A 21,352-nucleotide genomic window follows, 5' to 3' on the forward strand; every position below is an offset into this window, starting at 1 on the left:
TGCCTTCGGTACCTTGGCTCCTGGAGAGAGTTGTGAAATAGGTGTTTGAAGCAGTTTTCTACACATCAGAGAAACTTTCCTTTGTGTTATGTCCCTCGGGTTTGGGTTTTTGCCACACATTCTTAGTAGCCATTGTTTACGCTGGTATTTTTGCAGGTTAGGCACGCTGCCTTTTAGAGGGAGCTCCCCAGAATGAACTGACCCTAAAGTCAGTTTAAAGAAAAGTCAGCCTAAAAGAGGGGCCTCCAAAGCAAAGGAGGCGGGGGGGGGGGGGGGGGGGGGAAGGGGGGAAGAAGAGGAATGCGGTTGACCAATCAGAAGTGGAGGCTGAGCCAGGCTTCCCCTCCTTGATTCTGAGCTGCAGCAGTGGAAAGTTGGGAGCCACAGTCTCTGGCCAAAGCCTCTCAGAGCCTCAGCAGCAGCAACAGCAGCTGCAACAGCAGCGACAGCGGACGCAGAGGTGGAAGCAGCAGCAGCAGAAGCAGTAGAGCAAGCTCGGACTCCCGCCAAAGGCTTCAGGAGCAAGCAGCTCCACAGCAGCATGCAGGGGGCATAGATGGGGCTCTCCCCCCTCACTCCTTGAGGCGCTGCCAAAGACCTAGCGGGAGAGAGTCAGGAACTACCTTCAAACAAAAACCTCAGCATCCTTGCCCTTTCCAACCCCCACGAGGGACTGGGGATTTGGGGCTTACACAAATTTGATCCTCAGTTCCAAACTATTGCACCCCCCCCAACCCACTCTGGTTCAAGGAGATTTAAAAGATCTAATGAATTACTCTGAGAGGAAGCCTTCTGCTGGTTATTGAGGAAGACTAAGCACATTGCTTAGGCACTCGGAAAAAAAATGATTTCCTGGGAAATCGTCCCCGGCTGGGGAGTGGGAGTCCACACCGTACTCCTGTTGGCCCTACTTTCTTCTTCTCTAACTCAAGATACCAGCCCAGAGAAGGAGCCTGGTGGCCCTGAGGAGATCCCGGAGGGGGCATCCACCTTGGCTTTTGTTTTCGATGTCACTGGCTCCATGTACGATGATTTAGTTCAAGTTATTGAAGGGGCGTCCAAAATCTTGGAGACGTCTTTGAAGAGACCCAAGAGACCACTTTTCAACTTTGCTTTGGTGCCTTTCCATGATCCAGGTAAGGAAAAGGAGGGAAAAAACCATAAATGATTTTTCTGTTATTTATTGTACTCTCAGGACCATTCTTTCTCCTAAGTGTTTCAGATGTGCAAGATGTTCCAGCAATATTTTAGCGGGTCTTCTGAGTAAGTGTAAAACAGATAAGGAATTGTCCTCTGTTCTAAAACTCTCCCTTACTCATCTTCTAGCCACTAGGCATGTGGCTGATAAGGGAGGGGGGAGGGAGAAGGAACCTGTGTCATGCCCTCCTCAACTCTGGAAACATGAACTTGCCACAGGTACTTTAAGGCAACTGCGTTTCAAGGTTAATAGTTTTGAAATATATTTTTAGACTTCTCTGCTCAATGATGTAGTCAGTGTCTGACATAGGCATCCAATTGCTTTGCTGTTAGTCAGTGTCCAGGTTGAGGGCATGGACTCTCTCCGATAAAGGACAGCCCTCTTAGGAGAGGGAGAAAAGCTGCTTTGTGAAACAAGAAAGACTTTAAATTAATATTGGCATGTGCAATCAGTGAACAGGAAATAGGTGAAATATTTGTCTGTAGCTCTCTCATCCTCTAGGCCAGCGCCACACACACAGTAGGGGTTTAATAAATAAATGTTTGTTGCCTTGAGCTGAATCTATTTATATTTGTATTCATTTACCATTAATTGTATCTACTTGTGGATGTAGACAAAATGTCTGTGTCTTTTTATCATTCTTGTAAAGGTGTGTGTGTGTAATACGGTATGTCTGTACTTTAAAAGTACTTAAACAAAAATATATTTATGTTTGCCCTCCAGCCACAAATTTCATCAGCTTCATTGTAATATGATTCTATTTACTTTTCAGTTTCTTTCTTAAGAAGTGGCACCTCTCTGTGAGGCTCATGGGAGCTCTTGTTATCCATGCTGAAGGCAGCCTTCCCTTTAGAGCCCCCTTTACCTGAGTTTCATTAACACACATTACCACTAATTTTAAGAAATAAAATACCGGTTCTTTAGAATCTTTCTCTTTTGCTATCCCACATTTTTCTTGCTTTGCTTTTTTTTTCTTTTCTTTGTTCCTGAGATAGAATCTTACATGCAGAAAAGGACATTAGAAATCTAAATTTTGTACTTGTTTCTTTTATAAATGAGTATATATTGAGGTGATTTGTTAAAAGCAGTTTGCTTCTTAGTTATTTTAAATGAGTTATCACTTTTAATACAGTGTTCAAGGAGAGATTTATGTGGAAAGAGACTTTTCTGAAATTTTTATTTTAACTGTAATACTAAAAACACTAATTTGCCACATCAAATTTGCTATGAGGGTTAGTATGGTATAGTGGAGAGGGCACTGAACTTGTAGTCAGGAATGCCTAAGTTCAAATCCTTCCTCAGACCTTTATTAGTTGTGTGACTTTGAATAAGTGACTTAACCTCTCTGTGCCTCATTTTCCTCATCAGTAAAACGAAAGGGTCAGAAGTGATGGTCTCTAAGGGCCCTTTAAGCACGAAATCTGTGATTCGGTGGTATAGTTTGGTGGTTTCTACATTTAGCGCAATAATATAGATTTAGATCTGGAAGGACCTTTGAAGTCACTCAGTCCAATCCTCTTATTTTATACATAAAGAAAATGGGGCTCAGAGAGTTTAAATGACTTGCCTGGGGTCACACATGTATTTAGAGGTAGGACTAGGATTTGAACCCGGGACTTTTGACCCCAAATCTAGTCATCTTTTTTTCTATAATGTCCAAATCATTGTGACATTCATCCTTACTGAATCCAGTTTCTTATCAGATTCTCTTTATTGTTGTTCAGTCATATTCAACTCTTCATGACTCCATTTGCGGTTTTCTTGGCAAAGGTACTGTAGCGGTTCATCATTTCCTTCTCCAGCTCATTTTACAGATGAGAAAAATGAGGCAAGCAGGGTTAAGTGACTTGCCCAGGACCACACAGCTAGTTAAGACTCTGAGGCCGGATTTGAACTCAGGAAGATGGGTTTCTTGATTCCAGGTCCAGCACTCTATTCACTGAACTACCTTCCTGCTCCCTCACTGTACCACCTCAGTATCATTCTGGTAAGATCTGTCCCTTATGCCATAGACTGCTGTGATCTATTCGATGCCATGATCCTAAATCTGAGGTGTTAATTTTGACAAGGAGCAAGGCTTTCATTATTTTTAATATCCTTTTAACATAGAAGAGCTTGATTTTTCTTTAAGAATAAATAACTTCTATAAATAATTTTTTAAAAAATACTTTATTTAAACATTGTGACTTTTAACATTGTTGAATCCAACATACAAAGACTACCTTATAAGCATATGTGGAAGTTGAGCTATCCTGATCATTTGAAATACTCTTCAAAATGACTGGAACAGAAGCTTTGTGATGAGTGTCTTCCAATTGTTACCACAGAGGAAAAGTTAATTATTGGTTAAACTAACGTGATGTTCTTAAAGTTTAGCAATTATATGGTCAACAAATAGCCCAAAGAAAAATCTATCCAAAGCAAGATAGATTTAATAAGTGAAAAACACATGGCAAAATTAGACTTTAGAATTATAACTTCATAGATTTGGAGTCTTAGACTTTAAAGAGAGAGCTTCCTTCATTTTAGAGATGAAGAAACTGAGGCCCAGTATAAAAGTCACACAGGAGAAATAGGTAGAAGAGCTGGGATTTTTGATCCTAGGTCCTCTAGCTACAATTAAATTATACTGGTGAAATGATTCATTCAAATTGACTTTGTCTAAGTGATCTCTCTTGTAAGAGCTCAATTGTCTATAGTTTCTGTAATCATTTTTAAAAAGAATAAAATATGAGCAGATCCTCCCCTGAACTAAGGCTTTATAAGAAATATTCTGAAGTAAAGGGGTAGGAGAAGCAGTAAAACTCACTGTTGATAACTTTAATTTGTTCTATTAATTCACTTAAATCTGATTGTGTGTTCATTGAATTATATTGTTTGAGTATTCCTAAATTTTTTGGCCTTTCATCAGACTCATCTTTCTTGACCTCTCTATAATTTATGGCCCCTCCTCTTATATGGTCTTTCTTCCCTTAGCTCTTTTGACATTGCTTTCTTCATGATCTTCTGCCCAATCATTCCTTCTTATTCTCCTTGACTGGATTCATCCATGTCCGTCCCCCTTAAGGGAAGATGTTCTTAAATTTTGTGTTCTGGGCCCTCTTTCCTTTCTATACCCTTTCCCTCTGGCATCTCATTAGCTCACGTCCATTCATTTATCATCTCTATACACAAGATTCCAAAATCTTTATATTGTTATATCTCATAAAACCAGTTCCCTGATAGACATCTCTGTCTGGATGTCCTTTTAGTATTTCAAATTAAGTATGTCCAAAATGGGAATTAATTGTTTTTTTTTCCCTAAACCCACCTCCTTTCCAAACTTCCCTATTTAGGCTGAGGCCGCTATCATCTTTCTCTTCACCCAAGTGCACAACCTCAGAGTCACCTTTGACTCTTCAGTCTCCCTCACCATCATCTTTCATTATGTACTGAGTCAGTTGCCAAGTCTTGTAATCTCTAACTGCACGGTATTTCTCATATCTGTCCCATTTACTCCACTTAAAAGACTATCATTCTTGTTCTGGCTCTCATCATCTCTTGTCTAAATTATTCCAATAACCTATTAATTGGTCTTCCTATTTTTAGTCTCTTTCCTCTCCAATCCATCCTCCACAGAGCTGCCAAAATAATCTTCCTAAAGTACAAGTCAGACCATGTCACTCTGCTACTCAAGCATGTTCAGTAACTCCCCATTGTTCCTAGGGAAAAATTCAAATTCCTTAGCTTGACACTTAAAATCCTTAACAATCTACTCTTTCTGACTTACATATCCTTTATGTTGCCCTTCTTCCCACATTCTGCATTTCAGCCAAACTGACTCTTACTGATCAAAAGAGATAAACACTTAGCACAGTGTTTAGTACATAGCAAGCACTTAAAAAATCCTTGTTCCTCCCCCTTCTTTTGCTGTTTTCCAGAATTCAGTATTCCATTTTTCTGTTCCCTGGCCCCAGAGCGAGAATTGGTTTTTGCTCACCTTAGTTTCTTTCCAGTCTCAGATCAGAGGTCAACTCCTAAACTTTTCCTGATCCTTTTTGCCTTCTCTTCCTTCTCAAATTAATTTATGCTTGCCTATCTATGTAAATGTAAATTATAATAGAAGTGTTTCTGAGACTGTTTTTTCATTTTTTTTTTTTTTTGTCCCCAGCACCTAACTCTGTGCTTTGCAAGTTGTGGAAGCTTAATAAATTCTTACTGAGCAAACCAATGAATAAGTGAAACCTTTTCTCTACAATCCATTTTGTCATCAATGTTAATGTTTTCACTGTTTGTTTATACTTACAATGAGCTGTACTGCTGCATTTCGTAGCCGCTCACAAATGTCCCTGTGACAGATAGGTGGTCTTTGTTGTCCTTAATTGGGACACCAATGACAAAAATCATATTAGGGAGAATAGTACATATATTTGTTCAATTCTTTTGACTTGTCAAGACACCTTCACATCACTCCTCCTATTTGCTGAAATGGGATCATAGATGACATTTGGGTTACAGCCTAAAAAAAACCTTTCATGTAGGTGGCTATTGGTTTTGCTTTTGGAGTTTAGTGAGAGAAGAAAGTGAAACACAAGGACACTGTAGAAGAGGGAGGGGGGAGTGAGGTGTGAATGTGCCACTCAGAGCAAGAAGTATATACACTTGTGGGGAATGAGGCAGTGCCAGAAGGATATAAAAGGGGGAGAGTGGAAAGTCACAACAGTCTTTTGATGTTGACCAAATTAATGATGATATTAACACATTCAACTTAAACTTGCTTGCTAAGAGAATTACCTAAAATCTACCTTCTCCAATCCACATCACTTCTACAATGTCCACTTGTAATGGTAGCTTCCAGCTGATTGACTAGATCACATTTACATTCCTCCTATAAGAAAGATGTAGGATAAGGTAGGTGAGAGAGAAATGAAACATTTTATCTCATTTGATTTGCCCTGTCTAGAGAAATAGGCCACACGTAAAACTTTCTTTCCTCCCTGCAGCCTACCATTTTGGGGAGAAGTGGATAAGCTCTTACTCTGTCCAAATGGCATGAAAAGTCTAGCCCTGTTACTACTGTTTTCATCCATAGAAGTAACTATGTGGTTGATATGATCATATAATCATAGATTGAGATTCAGAAGGGACCTTAGAAGCCTTTGATTTCAACTCTATCATATTACATATTTATTTTTAGTTGAGATAAAAAATTAACATATACATTTACTTGTCTTTTGGCTTTTCGAAGCAGTAGGTTAGACAACACTTACCACTGTCATGTCTGTGAAATGGGTTGGCCATAAAGACTCCAGCACCACAGTACCACATTTATCAGAAGAGCATTCTTGCCAAAGGTGGTTAATTTCACCATTTTCATTCACCTTACAGTTTTCTAGCACAACAAGATTCACCAACTTTCTCTTATGATTGTTCTTTTAGAGAGTTTTGTACAACTTTTTGCTCTTGTTATCATCCCTGAAGCATTAGCACAAGATGAAGGGTAGACTCCTAAATGTTGTAGTCAGACAAAGACTGTCCATCTTCTGCATGCTTGCTGGCAAAAATAATTCTTTGTTAATTGAGGGAAATACCTTCTTTATCTTCTATCTTAGCCTTGACATTTTCAATAGTATTTGAAATTTTGACCTCAAAGGTAATGGTCTTCCCTCTCCAAGTCTTTTTGAAATCTGTACCATGGCACTGGCTTCGCCTACTCATGGCAGCTCTAAAAAGCAACGTCATCATTTATAGATGAGGAAACTAGGCACTGAAAGGTTAAATTACTTGCTCAGGGTCATACAGGTTCTTGGACTCCAACAAAACTTTGATAAATCTGACTAAATGAACCAACTAATGTTATACAAAACAGAAATGTGGTACAGTGGAAAGAATGTTGAATTGGGAGTTAAAAGATCTGTGTTTGGGGCTCTCTTCTGCCATTAGTTAGCTGTTTAACTTTGGAAAGCCATTTAGCGTCTCTAGGCTTTACCCTGTTTCTTCTGTAGAAGGTAAGAGTAAGACTAAATTGTCCTTAAACTACTTTTTAGCTCAAGTGTTCTGTTGTCTACGTTGAGAATGTATTGAAGGGTAAGTCACTAGGATAGCCTGGTGAATATTATAGATTTATTAGGAAGACTAGTTTATTTGTGTGTGTATGTGTGTATTATGACAAGATGCCGAAACCCTCAATTCCTTAATTGTGAATGACAAGGCTTGAACTATGTTTTTAAAAATCTTTCATTGATTTATACATTTATACATATTTGTATGCTAACAGAGTCACTGAAAGAACAGTTTTCTGAGTGGCTGCAACATCAAAATACCCAAGAGTATTGTGAATGAAATAGTTACATTATTTGAAAAGGAAATATTATATCATCAGAAATTTTAATTAGAACTTCACAAGATATTTCTTCTCAAATTGAAATATTTTTGATATCTAAGAAATGTGGGAGGCAGAGGTGTTAGAGAGATGGAATCAAAGTTCATTTTCCTTCTGAGCTCATCTCCCTGGCAAAAGGATTTTGATGTGGAGGTTGTCTGCATCTATATTAAATCCAACAGGAAGAAATGGACCAAAATAGGAGACCAAAATAGTTGCACATAGTGGGCTTTACAATACATGTGTTTTTGAAAAGTTGTATAAAAATCAAATGTTTGTTAAGTTGAACTTTTAAAGAGGAGATCACTATTTAAATGAATCCTCTAGTGAGTCTTGTAAAATGAAGAATCCTTCTTTTAAAAACTCAATTTTATCTTGTTTTCATTTTGGATTTCTCTCTTTCCTAACACCTCGTCTTTCACCCATTGAGAAGGCAAGGAAAACAGAACTTATTACAAACAAATATTTTCAAGGAAAATACATTCCTGCATTAGGCATGTCTGAAGGAAGAGTCCTTTTGCAAAGTGATAGCAGCTCTTTCATTTACTTCCTTGCGAATTTGAGTTTTCTGTAGTTAAGGTTTTCTTGTATTATTTCTTGCATTATGATGTTCAGGGGTTTTTTGACTTGTGTTCTTCTGGGAGACAAATCCTTAAGTTGTATCTACACATTTTGCCTTAAAGATCATTGTTTCACTTGTATGGAAATCATGCTTTCTTTTAATATTATTGCTTTTTGCTTCTTTTCTTCCAGATTGTCCTTCATTTCCGTGTATTTGCATTCCTAATCAGTTACTATCCCTTTTGTTTGCTACCATGGATCCGAATTTTTCTATTCTGCCAATTATTTCTGCTATTCTGCTCTCAATATTTTTATTTCTCTTTTAAACTACTTAGTAATATCTGCTGTGGTTTCATGCCCTCCTGGGAATCCATGAGGTCCTCTGCCTCATCATGTGTTTATTCATTTTCCTTTGTTTTACAACGTTTATGTATAGGTGCCTGAATTCTTTTACCTGATGTGGAGACTATTTCCCTTCTCTTTTTAAAATATCATTCCTGTTGGTTTATTTGCTTATGTTAAAGATCTTTGAGGTTTTTTTCCCTCCCAATGCTTTTGATAATTTGAGTCTTTTTTTCTTTATTTTCCCTTACTGCACACTTTCTAGTTTCTGCTCAAAGCTTTGCTGGTACTTTCCCTGGGACCTCTATATCAAAGCTATTTCAGCCTCTTCCCATACTGGACAATTCAGTCTCACTGACATGCCTTGCTCCAATTCCCTCTGTTCCTCAATTCTCTGGCTGAGCTTTGTTGAGGCACAGTACAATGCTGGGCTCCTTGTTGCCATTGCAGCCTGAGCACATTTATACTATTTGGATTTTAGAGGCACTGGGAAGAAAGGGGAGCAGTATAGAATTCTGTTGCAAACTGATGGGTCACATCATACATCCCTGCTGCCATAGCATGATGGGTGGTAGAGGAGGGAATACTGGCTGATTGCATTAAGGGTTAGTGAGCAGTATATTAATTCAGTGGATTTTTACCTTGTTTGGGGTCTTGGTGTCCTAGACTTTGGAGAAAGCTGAAACTGATTTATCTCTTGCTCATAAATCCTATTTTGGACAGGTGGGGATGATTGGAGAAAATGTCTAATCCTCCATTTTCTTGGTCATGTAACCCAGAAGTTTCCAGAAGTTTGATTTGATTAAAGTATAGTTCACCTCAAACAAGAAGCTTTTTTGACTCTAGGCTGATATACAGACCCTTCTGTTTGGCATGTAAAACCTTTCACAGTCTAACTCCAGTCTCTTTTTCCAGGCTTATCACCTGTTACTCCCCTTCACAGATTCAACATTCCAGCCAAATTGGTTTATTGCTGCTTACCATACATGACACATCTCCAGTCCGAGCCTTTTCACAGGCATCCGTCCTTTCTCAAACATGCGTTTTAGAACACCCAGTTTTCTTTAAGGCTTTCATTAAGTGCTAGCTCCTCCATGAGATGTTTTCTGAAACCCCCTCTCCATTGTTCATGCTCTCTCCCCCTACCATATTACTTTGTATTTACTTACTTGTGTACATGTTTCCCCCCATAATAGAATGTAAGCTCCCTGATATGAGGGCTGTTTCTGTTTTTGTTTTCTTTGTCTCTGTAGCATCTAGCACAGTGTTGGTTGCACAGTGGGTGCTGAATAAATGCTTGTTCCATAAATGAATGACTGAATTTATTAAAACTTAATTGAAAATCAGTTGATCAGTTTCTGGGTCTGCTACTAACTAGCAACCAGGAATTGATTTAGTATACTGAGAGAGTGAGAAACTAAGTAATTACTGTATAACCTTTTATGCCTCTCCTGTCTGTTGGAAAGGTCTGAGATTAGCAGTATAGGGTCAAGGAAAAAAAAAAAAACATCAAGAGAAATAACTTCTAAGTTCTATGCAAATGGCAGATAGACATCAGAGGTAGTGGTTGCAAGTCTTCTATGGAATTCTGTATGGTTTGGTTCTTCTAATTCCCACCATTTATGTTTGTTTTTATCATCATCACCAGAGTTTTCCCTATAGAGACCCATAGAGAACAAAATGAGAAGAAATAGGCATATATTACAGCAGGAATGAGTTTGGTTAAATTTTCTACCTCTAAAATATGTAAATGTGTATGGATCCTATGCTGAACTTGAAATTAAGAAGATCTTGATTTAGATCCTGCCCTTTGACACCCTGAAAGGAGCGACAACTCCTACCTTTGGTACAGTAGGATTTCAGGGCCATCAACATCTTTACATTGCTCTTGCTACAAACTTGAATAAATGCCAGATGCAGCTTCATTGTTTACTGTTGGATAATATTTAGCTATATTATATGCCATCTCTAGTTTGTAACTCAGCTGAAATACTTGGTAGCTTGATAGATGAAGTAGAACACTGTGCAAAACCACATTGACTTCTTCAAGGAGGAGGAAGTATCAGGAAATCTTCTGTTTCTAGAAGGTTCAGTGCCTAGAAACTCTTGAACTTAGGAACCTCAAATGTGGAGTTTCCACCAAGTAACCCTCAAAGTTGGTCATATCTTGGAAATTTCCTTTGTCTGCTGGAAAGTTCAAGCTCAGAATCATGATGTCTGGGGAATTCAGAATCTACCTTCATGTATACCCAAGGCTGGAATTCAAGATGCACTATCTGTGAATTTCCCTCACAGACTGTCTGCAATCTCACATCTCCAACGGCCCTGTACTTCTGCTGTAAGTTGCTATTGAGAGAAATTTTCCTGGTCCGTTGCCATACTCTGTGAGAAGCCCAAAGTGAAAGATGAAGAATGATTAAGAGGTTGGAGCTTCCTCAAGAGCTCAATACACACTCCAGAGATGACTCCTTAGACATGATTTTCCTCTCTCACAGTTGACTTTTACAATTAGGCCAGCTTACATTTTAAAGGCCAGTAGGAATGTGGCTCTTCCTCAGCTATCCAGTGAGTTGCTTTCATCTATTGAAAAATTTATTAATGCTATCAAGTTGATTATACTATATTATTAGTATGTTTAGAAATTGTCTTTACATTACATTATCTAGTTGTTTAGGAAACTCCAGAGTTTGATTAGAAACTACACTAATTTACTTTCTTTATAATTAAAATTGTGATTGACATAATTTGCAAAAGGATAATCTTTCCCATCCGTTATTCTTTTTCCTTTTCTATCTTCTTCAGTGATTGATTTCAGGTATTCTTATATTTTATATATTAATTAAAATTGAATAGCTGTGTAATAGAAGCAGGTCAAGGTAACTACTCATGAGCTGACATGAAGTAGTCCAGTTGGGTGTTCACTGGAAAAGCATAATAGAGGAAGTATTTAATTCAGCCCCAAGAAATCTGAGATTTAATACCTTTTTTTTTGGATGGGGTGATTTACTGTTGAGAAATTTTACTCTTTGCTGGCACATGGGAAGATGAATTAATTTATTTTGTGGTGCTACTGAAGTTCTAGCCAAAAAAAAATAATTTTTTTAACTGTGAATAACAATTTTATTAATAAATTATGATTTTCTTCATAAAAAGCTTTTTGGTAACCTCTTATTATTTTGAGACTCATGGGGAATTTTGCTGACATTTCGAAACTTCCCAAGTTCTGGAACTGCTGAGTATACTAGGGATTATATGTAGATTCAAAGACACTTTACCTAAGCATACTCCTAGGTTTATTTTTTGGAAGTTCAAACACACTAATTGAGGCAATTTTCCCATTAGCACCAAAGCATTGGAGATTTTCCTTTAAGTAGTTTCTTGGAGCAGGTGGGAGGAATTCCTTGAAGTTCGTACACACAGAAGGTACAGTGGATGCCATTGCTTTAGGGCCACCTATGTTTTGTCTTGCCAATACTTGTTGGTAGATGTTGGTTAAAGGGATAGAGTGGGAGTGGGGGGATAGAGAATAGTGTAAATACAGTTAGGTGGACCCTGTTCATGAATAATTCATCAGGAGGCCAATTGGCCTCCAATTGAGAGGCCAAGACAAAGTGTCATCTCATGAAACCATAGAAATCAGTGTTAGCAAAGAGGAATTGAGCTTTCTAGAATAAATACTGGGTTTTTGGAGTTAAAGTAAGCTTTTTTGTATATAAATTTAGTTCTTTATAAATGTTTTAAAGAGAGGACCCCAAGATATCGTCTGCTGTCTCTTCCACTTCCTTAGATGATTCTCTTTTTTCTTTCCAGGCAAATTTACTCCTCATTTCCCCTTAATCATTCCATCACCATCCTTCCTTGGAGCTTTCTCCTAAATCACACCTTATGATTGGAACGTCCTTTCTGATTTTGCTTGTCAAACTTTCCCCCTCCTGTTGAATTCTTTTCTGAAACATCACCTCCTCCAGGCTGTCTTCTCTGACTAACTGGAAAAGTAATGATGCTTCTCATAAACATGGAGGTTTCACAACTGTCTTTACTAACAGCCCCATTAAAAGCATTTGGTTTTGCTTATCTATGATAAACTTAGCTTATTTATTGTTTTATTGTCCAACTTTTTGTGACCTCATTTGGGGTTTTCTTGGGAAAGATACTGGAGTGCTTTGCCATTTCTTTCTCCAGTTGATTTTATAGATGAGGAAAGTGAGGCAAACAGGGTTAAGTGACTTGCCCAGGGTCACATAGCTAGTAAGTGTCTGACACTAGATTTGAACTCAGAAAGATGAGTCTTCCTGACTCCAGACCCAGCACTCTATCCACTGCAACATCTAGCTTTCCATTTAAGGATTCTTATCTACAAATTGGAATTGAAACAAGTGATTTCTAAGATATTGTGCAGTTCTAGTATTTGCCAGTGACTTTTGGATCATTATTGTTGCTCTCAGATTATAAAATTCTAGGTATTGTCTTTATAAAGTAAAATTCCCCATACAAATGAAAAGTGAAAAACCATATTTTCTCTTTTGTGGGTTAGAAGTTGGGGTGACTTCAATCTTAACAAAAGAAATTCCTTTTGTTCATATGAAGATAGAATAATTTCCTTCCATGTGAGACAAAGAAAATGGAGTGTATTGTCCTTTATGTAGCTCAGAGTTTATAAATGTTGTTATGTCTCATGGAATTGGAAAACAATAAATTAAATCAAAACTTATTATCATCATTGATGACATTATGGGTACTTGTATAGTTCAACACAAAGTGGCATGGCCTCAGGATGACCTCAGTTCAAATACTGCCTTTGAGACTTGCTAAATGTATGAAACTGGGCAAACTGCAAATATTCTCGGATCCAGAGGCAGCTCTCAAAGACTATATAAGTTATAGACAAGTCAGTCTTCATTGTTGGATAAATTCCTACATTAGTGAAATGAAAACTCTTGGAGATAAAATTTCACACATACAGGGGTGACAACACTTTTGAATGTGACTGTGGCAAATACTTGAAACTGAAAAAAGCAAATAAGTCTGAAAGAGGGAAAGAAACAGACACGGGAGATCAAAAGATGTTATTTATAGACATCATCAAACAAAATAAGTTCCACAGTTGTTTACTGGGCCCTACTATGATTACAACTCAAATCAGAGAGCATCAAAGAATATCCCTCATTCCTATAGCTGGAATTGACCACAGATCCAAATCACCCTTGGATCATAGTTTGGGTCGTATGATCTCTTCCCTCTGATCTATTTAGAACACATTTCCCTGATTCCTCTCCCTCACTCTGTTGATCACTGAATCTATAATGCTATACAATTACTACTGCTTGTCAAATCAATATAACCTTATTCTTTCAGCCAAGTACTTGTCAAAGATGGAAATGAGGCTAGTCTGGCTTGGAGCCAGAGTGGCTCTTTGTGATAATTTCTTACTCTTCCAGATATTCATTAACCATCCTTTTAATAATATATTCTAGAATTTTGCTAACAATCAAAGTCAAGCTTCCTGAATTGTAGCTTTCACCCTCTGTTCTCTCTTTCTTTATAAAATCAGGTCTACATTTGCCTTTCCCTGTTCTTGTGATACCTCTTCCACTCTCTACAGCCTTTCAAATATCATTAACAATAGCCAGCAATCCCCTCCACCAGTTCTTCCAATATTGGGGAGGGTGTTTCATTATTTTGTACTAGGTGACTTGAATTCATCAAGGGTAGCTCGGTGATCTCTTACTACATCCTTGCTTATTTTGGGCATCAGTTCCCTATTTACTGGTTTTATTCTATTTTTTTCCCATCCAGTGGTTATTCTTAAAGACAACAAAGGCAAAATAAAATTAAATAGCTTGTTCTGTTGGTTATTATCATCCTACACAGCCCAAGGTGTGGTCTTTTTTTCTGCTTTGATACTCCTCTTTCCCTAAATATATCTTTTTGAAAATTCTCCATACAAATCTCCATCATTTGTGTCATTTCATTGCAGTACTACAATGTCCCCATCAATTGTTTCAACCTTTGCTAATCTTCACTTGGTGCTATTCTTCATCCCCTCATCTGGTTCCTTCATTTCCTCACAAGATTATTTCTTCATAATATGAAAGACTATTCTATCATCACCCTCTATACCTTTGAGTATGGTACCTTTCCAGTACCATATTCTAGTCATTGATCCCATCAAACCAAGTACCACTGATACTCAGGAAGTCAATTTTACCTCCTCTTTTAAAATAGCTAATTCATCTTTTTTTCTGACTCTTTCCTGAAGCCTCCCTTCCATAATGCCTATATGATGACTCTAACCAGAAGTTATCTTGCCACACTATGACTCCATTATTTACTTATATTTTATTTTGTATAGTAATTGTCTTAATTTGTAAGTTTCTTGGGGGCAGAGGCCATGGCTTATTTATTTTTGTATTTCCCTCAGCACCTAAGACATTGGCTTTCCTGAAATAAAGGTCAGATGAGTGTCTGTTGAATGAATGAAAGAAAAAAGTAAATGAATGAATGAAAGAAAGAAAGAATGAGTAAGCCAAGGAGGGCTAAATTCTATTTACACACTACAAGTCTAACATGTGTGGCAGTGTTACAGTGTTCTTCTTAGCATTTTTGTGAAACTTATATTAGTGGGTCTGTGGGGAATGTGATTTTTATGGTATATTTGAATGCTTTTTCTTGACTTAATGTCTCCCTGGTATTCACTGGGGGAAATGGCTTTTTTTTGCAGAAGTGTTCAGAATTATAGTAAGTTTTACTGACTAATTCAGGAATGAGTTTGAAGTAATGACTTAGATTTTATTGAATATAGCAATTTCCTCATCCTCAGAGTATGTTTATTGTGTATTGGATAATATCTCAGTAATGACAATCTAAATGCTAGTTTGGTTATTATTCTCAAATCAAATGAGCCATACAGGAAATCCCATTATTTCATAATCATTAATCAGTATTAGAAATCACTCTCATTTCTTTGCTGGGAATGTGGTTAGGGGAGTGTTGATAATAATACTAACTTGTATCATGGATGCCCTTCTTCCTTAGCTCCATCCATGCTCACTTCACCTTGATGGCCTTTTAAGACAACGAACACAGTTAAGCAATGGCAATGATAATAAATGGTACAGTCAGTCTGGAAAGCACAATACCATTAATAATAATAATTATTATTATTATAAAGTTTTTTTAAAGTACAAAAAACCTCACAAATATTATTTCATTTGATCCTCATAACAATCTTGGGATGTAAGTGCTATTATTATCCCCATTTTACAGATGAGGATACTTAGCAGAGGTTAAGTGACCTGCCCAGTGTCACACAGCTGGTAAGAGTTTGAGGCAGGATTTGAACTCATGTCTTCTTGGCTCTAGGTCCTACTCTGTATGCATTGTACCACCTAGCTTATTGCTTGTCTCATATCCTCATCTCAATCCTGTGAAGTTGTAGTAAAATGTTGTTTAATCATTTCAGTTGTGTCCAATTCTTTGCGACCCCATTTGGGGTTTCCTTGGCAAAATTACTGGAGTGGTTTGCCATTTCCTTCTCTAGCTCATTTTACAAATGAGGAAACTGAGGTGAACAGGCTTAAGTAAGTTGCCCAGGGTCACATAACTAGTAAGTGTCTGTGGCCAAATTTGAACTCTCAATGATGACTCTTCCTGATTCTAGGCCCAGCACTCTATCCACTAGCTGTCCCTTGTGGTAAAATGGATGGAGTCTAAATTAACTTATTCCATAGTACAAACTCTGAATCAGTTTGCAAGCCTAAGAAACTGTAATCACTCATGGGTACCATATTATAGGAAGGACATTAATAACTTGGAATGCATCCAGAGGAAGGTGATGGAATTCAACATCACATGATACAAGAATCAGTTAAATGATCTGGGAATGTTTAGCCTTAAGAAAAGAAGATGTAAGCAAGATATGATAGTTGTCTTCAAGTGTTTAAAGGGCTGTCCTGTGGAAGAGGAATTTGACTTTATTTACTTGAATCAAGAAAGTTGAGAAAGTTCTCCCCATGTGAGAGAAAAAAAATTCCTAACCATGAGAGCAACCCAAAAGTAGTATAGTGAGCTGCCTTATGTGGTAGTGAGTTTCCCATCATTGAAAGTTTTCCATCAGCTGTTAGATGACCTCTTTTGGGGGAATTCACATCAGATATGGATTGAATCTGAAATAACTTCTGAGGTCCTATCTAATGACTAGTCTATGAAAAGATATTAATCCATCAACAAGAATTTATTTAACTAGATAGATAGATGATTAGAAGAGTGCTCTACTTTAACCTTAGAAGACCTGAGTTTGAATTATGGCTAGTTGTGTGAAATTGGACAAGTCATTTTGTCTCTCTCTTTCTCAATTTCCTCATCTGTTAAATGGGGATTATAATTATTGCTCTACCTAATTTATAAGGTAGTTGTGGGGATCAAATTTCAAAACTTCTATAAAGCAGTTTGTGACCTGTTAGGAGTCACTGTTTATATACTGGGAGAACAACACATAATTTCTTTCTTTTTGATTTTGATCTAACAAATGCTATCAGAGCTATAGTCAATACTTATGTGCAGAACATAACACAGAATGAGGACTATTTAGGCTTTTTTTTAAAAAAGAGATTATGGGTTGCATCTGTTGTTGTAAGACTACTGCTCTGGTGAGAGAGAAATGTAGATATATATAAACAAAGGAAAACTTGACTGGAACCTGTTTCTTGCACTATCTTTGATTATAAACACTTGAGAATGCTATCTGTTCACATTACTTCCTTCTTGCTATGTGGATACTTTTCATTGTTTTAACTGTGGCAGTAACATGAGTATATTGTACAGATGGGAAGAACTTATGGAGAGTACAGTTACATTATTGTTTTAACTTTCCTTCTCTGATTGCCCTTCCTTTTACGTTCTCTACAATGGCAAAAACCATGACTGTTATAACAAACTCACTGTTCTGCTATACTTTGTTCTGACTCAGGTACTAAAGGTCATATGCCTTTTTGCATCTGTACTATATATTTTTGGGGAAACTCAATAGCAAATAATGTACCACAATGCAATAATTTCTCTGCAGCAACTTTGCAAGATCAAGACCTCACTGAACATGGGAAAACGTATCCATTCTCTATAAGGGAGAGCTAAATGTGAACATGCCGTTCTTATTAGATACTCTGAAATCCTTACTAACCTTAATCAAATAATGTGATTTAGTACCCTCCATAGATGGAGCTGGTATGCAGCATGCCATACCCCTCTCCATGCCTGATTAACATAGTAAACTTTATTATTTGGCATGGACCTCAAAACGAGATTTAGGAATGCTTATAAATATGGTTAATAAAGTACATTCCACGGGTTATCAAAAATTTTTTTTAAAAAATTGAATTCAGTAAAATACATTTGATAATTTAGTGGATTTTTTATTTCATTAGTATGGATACTTTCTTCACAGATTAGATAAATTCTCCAAGCTTTCACAGGCTATGTGATTCTTATCCATATTTTTCCATAGATCTCACATAGAGAATTTATTCAGTACACAAGAGGCCTTCTTGTTTTCTTTGGTCTTTCATTCTTAGGAGGCCCCAGCTCCATTTCCAGATATGTGTATGTATATATACATCTATATGTATATGTATGTGTATATATGTACACATATAAAGTATATACACACATATGTAGCCATACATACACACATTTCACTGAGTGGGCATTGTTGGCTTGATACAAAGCTTGATGGAAAGCACAAACTCCTTTGTCAATTTGGTTATCTGTCTCCAACCATTTTTCCAGACCAGTTTCACATCCCTATCCTTCACACACTCACCCCCTTTTTATTGCAACTTCTGGTCTTAATGAAGCTTTATTTCTGCATGAAAGGGTATTCAAATGTTTATTCAGTACTTTTGTGTTTCCCACAGCATACCTTTGAATGCATAATCTTCTAAGAGAAAACTACCTATGTCTTATCTACCAAGTTAGATATAAACAAGAGCAGCAGTTAAAATACTGGCAGAATAGTAATAGAAACATCCAGTAATTCACAGGAGACAAAATCCAAGAAAAGAGCCAGCAATAAAATCCCTTTCTCCAAATTTCTATATTCCTATACTACAGACCCCTCTGGATAGAAAAAAAGGGTAAAGACAATCAGGCCTGGCACAGAGAAATCATTTAGTGAGGGTTAGGGATGAATCAGTTGATGGTCATTTATTAAGAACCTACTACGTGCCAGGCGCTGTGCTAGGTGATAAAGATACAACAACAAAGAATGTAATGCAAGGAGCTTATATTCTAATGGAATAATATATATATGAAGTACAATGTATACATATACATAAGAAATATAAAAATGAACAAGTACAAATATATGCAAAGAGGTTAAATACAAGGAAATTTGGGAAGAAGAGCTCCAGTAGCATTTCAGAATATCAGGAAAAGCTTCATGTAGAAAATGATGCTTAAACCCAATCTTAAGGAAAGAATTAGACTCTTCAAGGCAGGATTAATGAGGGTGTGCATTCCAGGCATGCAACACAACCAGTACAAAGACATGAAGATGGGAATTGGAAGAATGTTTGTGGGCAAGGAGCAGAGGAAAAACAGTGTAAATGAATTGCAGAGCATAGAAGGGGGATTTTCCAGTAAGGTTGGGAAAATTGGTTGAGGCTGGGTTGTGTAGGGCTTTAAAAGGTAAATAGGAGTTTATATTTGATCCTAGAGGCAAAGAGAATCCATTGGAGATTATTAAGTAGGGGAGTGCATGGACAGACCTACAATTTAGGAAATCATTTTGGCAGTTGAGAAAAGAATGCATGGGAACAATGATAGATTTGAGTCAGGAAAACTAATTAGGATGTTGTTGCAATGATGTAGGTGAGGGATAACGAGTTCTTGAACTAAGGTGGTAGCTTTGTGAGTGGAGAGTAGAGGTCAGACAAAAGATGCAATGAAGGTATAAATGGTGAAATTTGGTAACTAATTGGCGATGTGGGGTGAGGGAGGAGTGCCTTGCTTCCTTGAGTGGGTTCAAGTCACTAAGCCCAGGCAAATACTATATTCCAAGATACTGACAACCAAACAAACTAGTGGATGGGATGTCTGGACTACTTTCGAGATCTTTCAAAGATCATAGAGAACAAGAAAGGGGCAAAAAGACCAGGTGTTATTTGTTGATGTTAGCTTGAAAGGATCACTCTAGCAGAATACCTAGGAATCTATCTCCTTGACTTTGTGCAATTTATTATTTTTATCATTACCTGGAATGAAAGCAGAGATGGCGTGCTGATTATATTTGTTGATGACTAAAAGCTGGAAGATATAGTTAATGCATTATTCGTCCCAGGCAGGATCTAAAAGGATTTCAAAAACCTAGACTGACAGGCTAGAGCAAATAAGTAAGCATATAATAGTGATAAATATATGGTACTTTATCTAAACTAAAAAATCCCACATGTATGTGATTGGATAAAATGACAACATTTTTTCTGAAAAAAGAATGGGGTGGGGTTTGCTATACTGTGACAGAATTAAAAAACAAATCACATGCTTAGGTAGCAATAAGGGAAGCATAGCGTCTAGTGAACTGTAGGTGATTGTTTCTGCAGATTTTGCCCAAATCAGACACATCTGAAGTATTGTGTCCAGTTATAAGCATCACATTTAGCAAAGGCACTGACAAGTTAGATGCTGTCCATAGGAATGTAAACAGTATGGTAAGAAGCCTTCAGTCAGACCATGCCATGCAAAGCAAAGATCAGTTAAAGGAATCTGGGATGTTTAAAAGAAAACATTTAGTAGGGATTATATTGTTATTTTCAAGGATCTGGAGGACTGTAGTGCAGAATAAAGGTTGTCCTTTTTTTCTCTTTGAACCATTGAAAATAGTTAGAAGCAATGAGTGGAAGTTAGGCTTAATGTAGGGAGAAATTTCCTAACAAGTTATCTGGGAGTTATCTGGGAGTACAATAAGTTTCTCATTCTACAAAGGAATGGGTAGGAGTGTGTGCCCCCAAAATAGAGGTCTTCAAGGGAAGCCTGGATGACTTACTGAGGATATTGTTCAGGCATGGTTTGGACTAGATGGTCTCTGAAGCCCTTTAAATTTTTTTATCTGTATTATGTTTATCTGGAACTTAAACTAAGGATCATATCATATGACTTCAATACTTGTGTACCTAAATAACATAAGTGTGGTTTCTGTTGGTCTGGTTTTAAGATAATCACTACAATTTACCTTCAATAATTAGACAGGAATTCAGTAACCCAACCAAGAAGGAGAGTGGGGGAGCCAGAAGTACCAGTCTCAAACTAGCTGTTAAATAGAACTAAGCTGTGGACAATGAAGTTTTCTACATGAATATGTTAGAAAGATATTTTAGGCATAAGTTGGTAACCCTTGGGGTACCCCCTTAAGAATGAGACTCTTAACCATACCCAAAGGACTATAAAACTGTTCATACCCTTTGACCCAGCAATACCACTTCTAGGTCTATATCCCAAAGAGATCATAAAAATGGGAAAAGGACCCACATGTACGAAAATATTTATAACAGCTGTTTTTCTGGTAGTCAAGAATTGGATATTGAGGGCATGTCCATCAATTGGGAAGTGGCCGAACAAGTTGTGGTCTTTGAATGTAATGGAATGCTATTGTTCCATAAGAAATGATGGGCAGGTGGACTTCAGAAAAATCTGGAAAGACTTACATGAACTGATGCTGAGTGAAGGGAGCAGAACCAGGAGAACATTATACACAGTAATAGCCACGTTGTGTGAGGACTAACTTTAATAGACTTACCCCTTCTTAGCAATGCAAAGATCTAAGATAACTCCAAAAGACTCTTGATGGAAAATACTATCCACATCCAGAGAAAGAACTCTGGAGTCTGAATGCAGAT

At 37.3% G+C, this 21,352-nt stretch overlaps 1 protein-coding gene across 1 annotated transcript in view; it reads left to right on the forward strand.

The window, feature by feature from the left end:
• Positions 1–459: 459 nt before the first annotated feature.
• The window catches only part of HMCN1 (hemicentin 1), a 514,295-nt gene continuing 493,402 nt past the window's right edge, over positions 460–21,352 (forward strand). Inside the window, exon 1 of the mRNA XM_027868406.1 lies at positions 460–1,136. Within this exon, the coding sequence (XP_027724207.1) occupies positions 845–1,136 (292 nt within the window). The 5' untranslated portion in view covers positions 460–844. The remainder of the gene's footprint in view (positions 1,137–21,352) is intronic.

The sequence above is a fragment of the Vombatus ursinus genome, unplaced genomic scaffold, assembly GCF_900497805.2.
Source record: "Vombatus ursinus unplaced genomic scaffold, bare-nosed wombat genome assembly UNPS02014789.1, whole genome shotgun sequence".
NCBI lineage: Eukaryota > Metazoa > Chordata > Mammalia > Diprotodontia > Vombatidae > Vombatus > Vombatus ursinus.